This window comes from Oryzias melastigma, linkage group LG22, assembly GCF_002922805.2.
Source record: "Oryzias melastigma strain HK-1 linkage group LG22, ASM292280v2, whole genome shotgun sequence".
NCBI classification, from domain to species: Eukaryota; Metazoa; Chordata; class Actinopteri; order Beloniformes; family Adrianichthyidae; genus Oryzias; species Oryzias melastigma.
This window is the reverse complement of record NC_050533.1, coordinates 9,029,632-9,042,578: the sequence shown is the minus strand read 5'-3', so window position 1 is coordinate 9,042,578 and position 12,947 is coordinate 9,029,632. Positions and strand designations below refer to the sequence as shown.

The 12,947-nt window shown below is 36.9% G+C and overlaps 1 protein-coding gene and 1 long non-coding RNA gene across 3 annotated transcripts; one reads left to right on the top strand and one right to left on the bottom strand.

Moving 5' to 3' along the window:
- The first annotated feature begins 235 nt into the window (after positions 1-235).
- On the top strand, positions 236-12,904 carry LOC112155576 (thrombospondin-type laminin G domain and EAR repeat-containing protein). Of its 2 annotated transcripts, XM_024287330.2 has the most exons (13): positions 236-598; positions 2,534-2,757; positions 5,012-5,355; positions 5,697-5,787; positions 5,865-6,015; positions 6,090-6,218; positions 6,297-6,367; positions 8,794-8,955; positions 9,034-9,241; positions 9,329-9,561; positions 11,654-11,832; positions 11,944-12,045; positions 12,263-12,904. In XM_024287330.2, exons 1-13 carry the CDS (start codon positions 520-522, stop codon positions 12,414-12,416), a joined length of 2,127 nt encoding a protein of 708 aa, XP_024143098.1. In that variant the 5' UTR covers positions 236-519; the 3' UTR covers positions 12,417-12,904. The 2 variants fall into 2 exon arrangements, with proteins under 2 accessions (XP_024143098.1, XP_036065775.1); XM_036209882.1 differs by having other exon boundaries at positions 6,090-6,367.
- LOC112155781 lies at positions 5,366-6,716 on the bottom strand. The gene is made up of 4 exons (XR_002920847.2): positions 6,340-6,716; positions 6,065-6,234; positions 5,851-5,975; positions 5,366-5,785 (listed from the first exon to the last, which is right to left on the bottom strand). It is a non-coding gene; the product is annotated as an uncharacterized LOC112155781 (long non-coding RNA).
- Positions 12,905-12,947: the final 43 nt, after the last annotated feature.

The following is a 12,947-nucleotide window of genomic DNA, read 5'->3' as shown; positions in this document are numbered from 1 at the left end:
TCTCCAGTAATAAACTCTGGGATAAAGATGAAAATGATAAACCCCCAGCTCATATCCATCCATGCATTACCAGATCAAAGGTCACCTGTGCTTTATTGTTTTCTATTTTAATAAAGAAATGTTAAAAATGCCCCACTGACAGACGTTTCCTACGCAGTCACTCTCAAATCTTGCGTCTGCCTGCCTATTAGTCAATTGGTGTGCTGTAAACATGAGCGTAGCACAGCCCTCAGGCAAATGTGCTGTCAGATTTATGGTGGAGGGAGGATGAATGACAGGCTGCTTAGTGATTTGCATGGCTCCGGTGTTTAAAAGGAGCTGCAGGTGCAGGAATCTCCTCATAGATGAGTGGATTTCTCTCAGTGCACATCTGAGGTTGTTTGGCAGGACTTTTTTTAAACTTTTTTCCTGGATTTACACGCTGGATGATCAGATTCTTTTGTGTCATCACCTAAGAAAAGGATCAATGACTGTAGACATTTTTAGCAACTGTCGACTGAAACAACCAGTTTTGTCACAATGTCAACGCTGATGTTTTGGTTGCTGCTTCTCCTGAGGGCCACTGATGCGGTCACCGGCACATGGAGACAGTGCAAAGGTACAAAACTTTTTTATTTTCCTCAACAGTTAATGATTATTCAATGCATTGTTCGTAGCTCCATCCAAAACCTGGGAAACCCCTTCAGCTAAAATTCTTTTGGATAATTTCGACTGTCTGCATAGCGGGAGCGCTCGTCTGCGCCCTCATGTGTGTCCCATTTTGACTTCAATTAACTTCCAAAAACAAGTGCAGACATTGGATGTGGTTAGTGTACACAAGCTGAATGTTTGTGGGATGCTGTCATCAAGCTGTAAGTACTCGGAGTGCTCTCCCGTTAGTATCGTTTTCCAAATACTATCTTATATTTTATGACAACCCCACCCAAATCACATGGAAGCTGCACAAGCTCCTAAAGTCATTCCTCCCAGGTTACAGGGAGGTAAAGGTTATTGGCATTCTGAGGTTACAAACCTTTCAGACTTCAGCAAAGGATAGTTTCATTTTAGACAATAGTGGAGCAACATGATCTGATCTTCTCTTAAGACCCCAAAATGTGGTTAAACGTTGGTTATGAATACAAATGAGTACTTTTTAATAGATATATATTAGTAATAAATCCGTTTTATTTAGAGTTCTCTGAGATTCTTGTAGTTTTGGTAGTTTCTCTGAGGTTTTTTCTGGGCTTAAAGACATCTGTGTTGGATTTGAAAAATTCTTTGGGAGACATGAACTCTTCCTCAGGTCAGTCGCTGTTTTTTTTTTTTTTTGCAAGTTGTACATTTACAATTAAGATAATTTGCAGAGGTGGGACCAAGTCATTGTTTTACAAGTCTCAAGTCTTTGTCCTGAAGTCCGAGTCAAGTCCCAAGTCGAGTCACAAGTCAAGACCAAAAGTCTCAAGTCGAGTCACATGTCGAGTCACAAGTCAAGACCAAAAGTCTCAAGTCGAGTCACAAGTCCTACTTTTACTGTTTCAAGTCCTTTCAAGTCATTAAAAAAAATGAGTAATTCTAATCTCACAGACCATGTGTCCATATTTTTTTGGGGGGGGGGGGTCTGTCTGCAATTTGATTGGTTGAACTGTTGGATCAATCCCATCCATTGGATGTTCGGCCGACACCAAACGCGGATGTAAACAAACACAAGTCTTTCCGAGTCAAAGACTTAAAGTCCAAGTCAAGCCACAATTCAGAGTTTTGAAAGTCCAAGTCGAGTCTGAAGTCGTCAAATTCATGATTTGAGTCTGACTCAAGTCCAAGTCATGTGACTGAGTCCCCACCTGTGGTCATTTGATTGTTGCAGCAGTGGAGTACAGGGTCAGTGAACAGACAAAACAAACAGTGTTAATAATGAAAATCAGGAAAAAAAATCAGTTGGATCCAAGCAACTTTTAGAAAAATAAATCTCAAATAGAAAGTATCCTTAAAGATTGCAAGAATTGACAGAACCAAGCGATCGGACAGAATCCGGGAAAGTGGGTTTTCAGTATTCTGCACCAACAACATTGAACAATCTACAAAAGGACTTGAAGTTAAAGACTCTGGCTCTTACAGGCCATTTTAAGATTCTGAATTTTACTGTTAATTGTCCTTTGGTGTATATGTGTATGAATGTCTCCTTCATCACCACCAGGGCTTCAATGAATATTAGATTTTTAATCTAAATAGGAAATTCCTGATTAAGTAAAGGTTAAATAAAAAAAAAGAATCTTATCTACGACTCAAGGATGACGAGCTCTATGGTCCAATGGAGTGAGGCAGGAATAATCTCCTGTAGCTGCCTTAGCCTCCTGGAAAAGGTGCTCCGCTGACCGTCAAATACAGGATGGAGAGGCTGCTCAGGATTACCCATGATGGATGAGAGATTATTCACAGTCCTCCTCTCCATCACTGCTTCAAGTGTCCATTTTCCGAAGCTTACATAGACATCCCTCCTGATCACTTTGTTCAGACAACACTAAGAAAAGTAAAACCATTTCTCTAATTTCCACAGATGTCCTTCCTCTGGATCTTCTGTCTTTTATTCTTGAGAGGGACACCTCCCGACTTGTCCCTGGGGTGCGCATTAAGGAGGCCGATGGAGTGAGGGGAGTTCAATTTGTGAGCCCCGACGTCTCCATGAGCTTTCCTCTCTCGCAGCTGCTGGTGAACTGTGACCTTTTCCCCAAAGAATTCTCCATTGTTCTGACGTTGAAAGTCTCTCGCACTGCAGCCAAGGTGAGCGCATCTCAAAAACTGCTGACTCTGCATTGTCTAGTCATTCACACATCATTCATGCTGTTTTATAAAGCTCACAAAACTCATGAGACATGTCCGTTTACCTTTGCAACTGTCATTTACCTAAAAATTCAACTTCTGGGTTGAACTTGGGGGATATCCCCATAATAACTCTTAAAAAATAAAGAGCTTTCTATGTGGAGTTTGCATGTTCTGCCTGCATGTGTGGGGTTTTTTTCCAGGAACTTCCTCCCACACTCCAAAAACATTCTTTATAGGTAAGTTGCTAACTCTAAATTGTACCATGTGCATGTGTGTGAATGTGTGACCCTGCAAGACACTGGTAACCTGCCCGGTAGCTGGGACAGACTCCTGCAGCCCCAATACCCCAAAAGGGATGCAGCAGGTTGAGAAAATGGATGGATAAATATCCATCTATTTTTCTGAACCTGCCTTGGAGTCTTTTGTTGGAGCCTGCCCAGCTACTGAAGGGGTGAAATCAGGACACACACTGTTAGTCAATCCACTGCACAGAAACAGACAACCTCACACTCTCACATTCACACTTATAGGACAATTTAAAGCTGCCAGTCAATTTACGAAGCATGTTTTTGGCTTGTTGGAGGAAGTGCCAGAAGAAGATCTACGTATGCACAAGTAAAAACACAGAGATGAGATTCAGATTTTCTTTCTGTGAAGTAAAAGTGCTGACCACGACACTGCTGTGCAGCCACTAATCCTTCCCCTAAAATACAATTACTAGTTTTCTTTAAAAAAATAGGAATAATTTGTTCTTTGTAGTACCATTTTACCATTTTCCATCTGACATTTTCCTTCATTTTCCAGTGTGTGGCTTGTTTTTATTTGATTTCTGTAGGATTTTTTTTGGTTTTTTTTTTGGAATAGAGTAGAATGGAATACTAATTCTTAATTGTCATTATACCTAGTATAATAAAAATCAGGTACAGTTCCCTTCAATGTGGATGATTAATACAGATAAATAAAAAGAAAAATGTGTAAAATTCAGACAAATGCGCAACAAACAAGACAAAATAAGCATTTTAATAAGGATTCGTATAAACAAAAAGTTTTTGTTATATTTTAATTTCAGTAAATATGTGTGAAGTTTCTTGGAAATGTGTGGTTTCTTTTACTTAAACAGAAGTTTAAGAGGTGATATCTTAAAATGTTATTCTTTTTAATTTTTTTGTTAATGTTTTGCTCCCACTTTCCTCACATTTAGGAAGGAAAAGCTCCTGCTCCTTGAGATGTCAAATGTTAACTCCAATAAAAGTTTGAATAACAAGACATTTAAAAATATGATTAATTCAAATCATTTCTTCTTTGTGTTGGGGGTTGGACTGGAAGTAGTGCTGTCCCCTAAAAACTGTATCAACATCTTCCTTAAAATACTATAAAGAGTTGTTCTAAGGAAATGGAGGTTTTACATCCTTTCTAACAGGCATCTGATTGGCTAGTTTATAATTTGAATAACTTGCGATAAAGAAAATATATTATGAAAAAAAATGAGATTTTAAATAAGAGACATCAGAGCAAGAATGGTTATTCTGACAAACAGTATGACAGTAACAGCTGTTTATTTTTCAATAGAAGTCTATGGGATTTTGGCTTTCTCGGACCAGCAGGTTCTGCCTATTTGGAACATAAGGGAGGGAAGGGATAATCTATCCAGTTCTCTCTATATACTGTCTATGGTTGGAATCAGAAATTGTCCATAAGCAATGGTTGGTCCATGTCGGTCTGAGTTTTCACTTCTATGGCAACCACTCTTGCCAATCAGAGGTGAGCTTTTCGGAGGGCCACACCCCTACCACTTAAAAGTTGGCCTGGCAGAATGTGTCGATCAAACGTTTGACATATAACCACATACTTTTGTTGAGGCATCTGATTGGTCAGTTTATATCTTAACTTGCATAAAAGAAGAATTGTGGGGAAAAAATGGGATTAGCAAGAAAAAAAGCAAGAAAAGTAAAGTTTTTTCGATAAATATAACAACTGAGTAATAGTTTATTTCTCAACAGAAGTCTAAGGGATTTTGGCCTCTTGGAACCAGCGGGTACTTCCTGTTTTGACCGCCACTTAGTCTCATACGCAGTCAATAGCAGCAACATAACCTGCAATTATCCATTCAGAAATATGCTGTTCTGTCTCTGCACCACGGCTAAAAAATCAATTTAAAACACATCTTTGCAGCTGAATGATTGTCTAAAACATTCTTCTTCTTTTCACACAGAGAAATGAACATGTCTTTTCATTGCTGGCACCAAAATACTTGAATAAAAGCAAACACGAGGAGAAGGAAGCTGTTTCAGACACAAATGAAGGGAAAAGCTCAACTGAAAAGAAGCAGCAAATGGAGATACAAGTCAAGAGGAATCCAGAACCTGGTGATGTCCTCCTGGGGTTGAAGATATCCCCAAAACGGTTGCACTTTCTTATGAAAGGTGGCTCCGAGGCTGTAGAGCAGTGGGTGTTTCGAGGCATTGGACTGGCTGATAACCAATGGCACACTCTCGTGTTAGCTGTTGGGGAGCATCACGTGAGGCTCACAGTGGACTGCAACTCTCCCATAGAAATGTAAGCTCTTTTTTTCTGTCTGAAGCCACAATATCTTCCTGTTTCTCAACTGGATCCTTCAGTGTGATATAATGCTCTCAATCTGCTCTCTCCCTGGAGCTGTACGATAGTGATCTGACAGTAAGTGATCAACGGTTTTGAGTGGAAACTCCCTCTGGAACACTGAAGGGTGCAACATCCATAGCATTTATAGACATGAAATTGAAGTCTCATATTCTAGCACTTTATTAAAAATTACACAACACATAAAATGCTTTGACTGCAGGGAGTTTTGCGGCAGCTCATTTACAGAAGAAACACGGCGAACCTCAGCTATTTGTAATAATGATCTTCTGTTTCAGCGTTCCCTCCAGGCCCTTTTCCTCAGACCTCAACATTCAGGGATCCAGATTCCACATTGGCAGTCGTGGAAGATGGAAGGGCTTGTTTTCTGTGAGTTGTATTTTCAATTTGAAGCACAACGTTATCTGTGCAGTTAATTAATATTTTACCTACCGTCCCATCTTCAGGGTTTGCTGCGACAGCTGGTTCTGGTGCCAGGTTCTGATGCGACTCATCAGATCTGCCCCTCTTCTGACTCCAAATTAGCTGCTCTGTCTGTGCCACCGCTGCTCCTAGACCTGCCAATCATAGGGAGGCAGAGGGATGTGACTTCTGATGGTAATCTACCCTGTCAAGCTAATCAAGAGGGTATTTATTTTACACTTACCCGTGTTTTTATGATCTGTCGGCAGCTGAGAAGCGAGTTTCAGTGGGTTTGGAGAGGACCTGCACGGAGCTGCAACAAGGTCAGCTGTGGTTCAGTCAAGAAAAGAAAGCCCTTTACCTCTGCGATGGTTCAGCGTGGATTACTCTGTTGGAGGGTAAGAACACTTCCACCTGGAAATATTTATATTATGTTTACAGAATAATCAAACTTTTTTTTTTTTTTGTCAATGTAGATCACAAACGGCTGGATTACTTGCTAGAAAAGCAAGTCCTTACCACAAGCTCAGAGACACATGATATAGAGGTATTTAGATGACTTTTTATGCATTTTTTGAGTATGGAATTGTTAACAGTTGGATTTTAAAACATATTATTTGCTTAAAATGAAATCAAAAAAAGGAAGAAGAAAAAAGCGAACTACCTGATGGAAATAAATGCTCTACTTCCCAAGAGTGTTCAGAGAAATCTTTGATGACACATTAAAGCAACCACAACAAAAACAGTGTGCAATCTCTCTGAAAGGGTGATTTTTATTTTCAGCTTCTTTTAATCCTGGAGAGCCAAAGAATAATTTTCTTTTGGGCTTATTAATCCAATTTGACATATTTTGTTCATAGATTTTGGTACAGGCAAATGATTGATATATATATATATATATATATATATATATATATATTAAAAAAGGTTCCTCAGGGTTAAACACATTCCATTTGTTTTCTTTAAACTTTTTTGTAAGTCTGTGTCATTTACCAAATATAAAATTAAAATAAGATTTTTTTTTTAAACAAGACCATTTATGGGACAAAAAGTCAAAGCAATCTAAAGCTCCTTTACATGCATTTTGGTACATCTTTAGCAGACAAAGCAATCAGGATTCTGAAAAGTTATCCTCCATCTCTACAAGTATTCATAAGAATTTGGGGGATGATTGTTTTCTTTTTTTTTTAGTTCTGACAACTTTTTAGGTTTTTACAGTGGAACGTGTCCAAACCATGAAGCATCCAACACCATGCTCAATAAAAGAGAATAAAACTCATGTTTAAAAAAATTCTGTTTTTTAATGTCATCTAATTTTGCCACATTTCAGTCGTTTAACCCCTTCATACCATATATCACTAATTCACAGCATACCATTTAATCCAGGACTTCACTTGATTTTGTATCACCTTAAATAGAAAAACAATGAAAATAATTTTAGGTAAATAAAATCAGGCATTAAGGGATTCGTGTTTGAATACTCCAGTAAAAGCACCACAATCCTGGTAGGCGATACAAAATATTGTTTTGAGTTTGGGGGACCCTGTAGATGTTAGGAACAGTTCAGTATTAAGTGAAAGCACAGGGTCCCTCTGTTAAAAAAGCAATGCATTTATTGGTTTGTATTTGAAATTCCTTCATAGAGGCCCTAAGGTTTTGCTGCTGGCAGAAACACGAGTGTTACAGGGCAAAACCGTGAATCACATTGTCACTGACTGTCCAGAAAATAACACTTGAAAGAAGAAGAGAAGCATCTGCTGAGTTTAATGATCACACCTGCAGTCAGTAATAGATAGAAATAAGAGACAGAAACAATGCTAAAGGTGCCATTTTATAACATGGGTTTCTTTATTAATGTTAGTTAATGCATAATTAACTAATAAATAAAGTGTTAATAGCAGCTTTTATGCATTACTTTGCATCTTTAAATGCATTATTTAAAAAAATAGTCAGCAGTTGACAAATGTTTATTATTCAGCATTTATTAACTATTAAATGAAGTGTTAATATACTCTTTTATGCATTATAAGTGTATTATTTATTGCATTAGTTAGAAGTTAACTAATGTTTATTATTAAACCTTACTTATTGCATTATGAAACATTAATAAATGTTTCCACATATAATTGCTTAGCATTATGTATGCATCAGCAATCTGCTTGTTATTATATTATTAACGCCTTAATAATGTCTAAAGTAATTATTTACTTTAGTCTTTATGTAAGGTTAAATAAACTTTAGCTAACTTCTAACTGATACATTGTTCGATACATTTAGTAATGGTTAAAAGTGACTAAAAATGTTATTTAATATTAATTATTGTGTAATAATGCATTAAATCACAAATACATAATTGTTGCCATGATAGATCATAACTGAGAAATAATGGAGGCCAAACCAAGAAATTCTCTGCAGACACATTTTCAGCTAAATCTGATTGCAGCTTCAATTAAAAGTAAAACATTTTCCAGCCTAAAGCCCAAAACCCATTGATCAGACACATTCTGACACTGGTTTTCCTGATGAGAAAAGCTTTTCAGGTTTAAAGCTACAGAAAGAAGAAAAAACTTGTACTTCATATTATTTTAGGAAACCCTTAAAGGACTCTGATGTCAGCTTAAGATGATGGATGTTAGTTTTGGAAAAGTGTTTTAGTTTGACTTTTTACTGCATAGTTGGGAGAGCTTAACACTAGAATTGGAATTCAGTAAATCTGTTCTTAGTGGAAAATACCTGTCAGTGATTTATGTAGATATTCATCTTCTGTATTTCTGTAGCACATTTTTTGTCGGTGTTAGGGTCAGTTTAGTCACTTTTCTAATTTTTGTCATGCTCGTCTGTGCATGAAAAGATGGATTTTGGATTTCAGTTTCAATAAACCGAATCTGTTGGTCCATAGAAGCAAGGTCTTTAAGTTCTTTTGGAGTTTTATTCAAATTTTCAGCTCACTGTCAAACTTCCTCTGGTGTTCAGGTGTTCCAGATACCTGGGATAGGTCTAATGGCTGCTATGGCTCACCGGTCTCCATCCTCTGGCTCAGCCGTATATCTGTGGACCTCCTCAGGCTTCCGGCTCTACCAGAACATCAGCACTCATGGAGCTTTGGCTTGGAGACATTTCAACCTGGGCAAGAAGGTCTAACCAACTCTTGTAAGGATGACTACTTCTCACTAAAAGCTTAGCCTCAATCCGTCTTTTGTTGTTTTGTTGTAGACGTTCCTTGTGGTTTCTAACTCTGAGACCGGATCAGAGAAACAGTCAAGCAAAGATTCAGGGGCCGACAACTCCGTTATTTACAAGTGGAGCAAAAAAAGGAAGCGGTTTGTGTCATTCCAGACTTTGCAGACCTTCTGTGCAAGAGACTGGGAGGCCTTTAACATCAATCATAACACATATCTCGCTGTGGCCAATCACAGATGGGGTAAAAATTGAATTTCTCACGAGGTTTCTACAGACACCATAAATAAATAAATGACTCAATCCTTCCATTTACTGATTCGTCTTTCAGGCAACAACAACCACACCATAGAAAGTGTGATTTACAAGTGGAACAAATCGACCAAGGCTTTTGAAATTTACCAGACGATCCCAACGTCAGGGGCCTATGACTGGGAGTTCTTCAGTGTTGGTCCGTACCACTTCCTTGTGGTGGCAAACGCTTTTGATGGAGTAACCACTTCTGTAGACTCTGTCATCTACGTTTGGATTGATGGGAGGTTCCAGGTGTTCCAGAAAATTAAGGTTTGTGGTGAAAACTCTGGCAAAAGAAACGATTTAACTGGCTTTGAGAATAGCCTGGAAAATCTAAGACAGTCTGTCATCCAAGACAACAGTGCAAATCTGGAAGCTGTTTTTGAGAGATTGTTTTTGTGAGCTTAAATGTTTTCATATTCATTCAGTTTCTCACCATCTAAGCTTTGATATCATTTGATGAGATCATGATCTTGCAAATGAGTAGGAAAAACAAACCTAAATGTGCTGATATGATAAAAGGAAAGACATGTGCAGTGAGGAAGAAGTCTATAAATGAATTCAAAGCTGGTTTATAAATAGATTGTGTGGTTTGGCGTGATTTGCTCGAGCGGTGACAGCGCTTTGTAATTGGTAGTGAATCATTTTATATTTGAATCTTGCTCCGCTGGATGGAAGCACGATGACACATTGATTGCCATGTTAGGAAATGGTCGGAGATGTGAGAATGGGGAAATTCCACTGATAGATATAAAGACTTACAAAAGCACCTCAGGGCAGCTGGAAATAAATTACGCGAAATCATCAAAGGAGAGAAGAAAATCCAGATGTTTTACACCTTTTAGCCAAGTGAGCTGTGAAATGACACGGAATAATATCGTCTACAGGATAACGATTCTTACATTTCTGTTAAAACAATAATACACCTTAGAGCTCCTTTTATTATAAATTCTTTACATATTTTTGTTTAGATGTATGATATTGATCTCCTGTCAAGGTGTCAATAAAGTGAAAAAAGTTTTGTTCTGAAAAAGCATTTTATTCTAGAAAAAGGTGATTAATTATTTCCTCCACACACAAATCGCTTAATACACATACACAAAACCGTATTTACGCACAAATCTTTTATTTTTTTTTCAATTTGTATAAAAAATTGTGTAAAAAATTTACGCACAAATGTGATGTGAGACTCTTCTCACATCTTCAAGATTTGTGCTCTCTTATGAGTTCTCTTTTCAGCTGCTTTGAATACTTAACATTTTTCCACTTTCTTAAACACATATTCCCTATATTTATTATAAAAAAGTCTAAAAATGCGTTTTTAAATTTCTCTATTCTGTGTCGAGGAGGACCTCGCGCCACCTGGAAGAGCTTCGTGGCGATGGCGCTGCAGGGAAAGTGAGGCTGCAATGAGATTAGAGAAACTTTAATGTTGAGTGTTGTTAAAAAAACATATTTTTACTTTTTTATACTAATTTGTATTATTTGTGTGTATAACAAGCAATTACATTTTAAAGATTTATGTGTGTGCAGTTAATGTCAAGCTGTTACAATTTTAAGTTGTGTGCGCGCAAACTGTATTTATTTGAATTTTGTCATTTTTGTACATGTGAATACACAATTGCAAGTACACAAAGTTGCACAAAATGTATTTTTTGAGTTACAAATCATGAATTACATACATATAAGTAGGATAATATTATATACTCTTCAAAGTTTTCAATATCATAAAATATTTTTTAAACAACATTTTTTCATGTGCTCCTGATTCACAGGGATTTAAATAAATTTTAAAAATGCACTAAAATTTAATTTAATTTAAGCTCAGTTTTCTTAACCTATGTCCTCCATCTCCAGAAAGGAACATGATGAAAATACTCATTGGTGTGGGTATTTAAAGATGAAACTGAATTCAAAATATCTCATTAGTGGTTTATTCTGCAAATAATAAATTATATTATTTTCTGTTTAAGGTTATTTTTGCACAAAAATTGCCAGCAGACTTCCAAAATATCAATTTGTGGATTTGCAGCTGGATTTCTTTTCTGCAGCAACAAATACTTACAGAACAATAATATTTGCAGGTGGCAGTAATGTGTCTTTACAATAAATGCTTTAAAAAATGTCAGTTTCTTTAAGCCGTTGGTACACTCTTTAGTTCACCATCAAGATAACACTTAAAATGTCAAATGTGATGGAGTCATAGTTTGATGATCAGGAATGTTTGCTTCATCTGCAGGTCTGTAACATTGTCTATGCATGAAAAGGTGAAGTGGACCACACAGGAAACTCTACCTGAAGTGCATTCTTTTGCTGTTTGATAGACTGACAATCTCTTGATTTACCTTTTCTATCATCTTAGACATTCTGTGCCACAGACTGGGAAATGTTTCAGATTGGTGGCAGAGTTTTCTTGGTTGTGGCCAACGGACATAGACTCTCTGGTACCGGACCAAGTCAGTACACCATTAACTCAACCATCTATGAGTTGGACATTGGTGGACAAATGTTTGTACGCTTCCAGGATATTGTCACCTACAGGTAACGAGTTGAAGGTGGAATAGGGAAAAAATTATGTACCTGTGGAAACAGATCTTTTTTCTGTTTTTAAAATATTTTCAGCAGTTATCATCACCCAATTTCTCTTTTCAGTGCTGTCGATTGGGAATTCTTCAGCCTCGGGGAGGAACATTTTTTGGTTGTTGCAAATTCTTTCAATGGAGAATCCTATTCTCTCAACAGCATTCTCTATAGGTATTTAACTTGTCAGCAACCCCTCTCCCTATCTTTTCCCCCCCAAAAAATCATTGTTGTCATGTAATACCTGACATATTATTATAGAAAAACAAAAATGTTCTGATATTTCTTTATGTTTTTATGATACACACACACTAACTAACCAGTCTAAAGCTCTAACTGATTAACAGCTGTAGGGATGTGATTCCTCTTTGATTTTTTTTTCTGTTTGCAGGTGGCAGGGATATGAAGGATTTGTTCCAGTTCATTGGCTTCCCACGATTGGATGCAGCGACTGGGAATATTTCACCTATCAGGGAGAGTCGTATCTAATCTACTCAAGTGCAAAAACACCACTTTTTAAAGTTTTCAAGCTAAAAACCTACTGAAGTAAATATGTTTGTTTCCTCGTTCTCAACTTTCCTCCATTTAACAAAACCATTGCCTTAAGATATTTTGTTTCTACTACGTTAAATTCTTTCCTCTTGTATTTATCGTCTATTAAAGTCTACGTGTGAATTTTATTGTGTAATATTTCTTAAGTTTGCTATATCTAGTAGGTTTTTCTCTAACGTTCTGTTTATCTCACTGTAATTACATTAATGTAAATGAAAAATGTCTTTAAATTATAGATATTCTATTAAACTTCAAGAGTTATTTGAGTCGCTCTTTTGTTACCATCTTATTTTATTTGTTTACATTTCTTTCAGAATATTCAATAGAAAAGTATGCTTCCACCATATTTTTTCTCTTTTTTAAAAGCACTTTTGTTCATATCAATAAAGCTTCGAAGTGACTACATTTCCCAGAATGCTACTGCGCACTTAAAGAACCGCCTACAAGATATTTAGTTATTTTACGATATAAAATAATGTACAAAATAATAATCTAAGTTTGTTTGCTACACTAGTATCACGTAG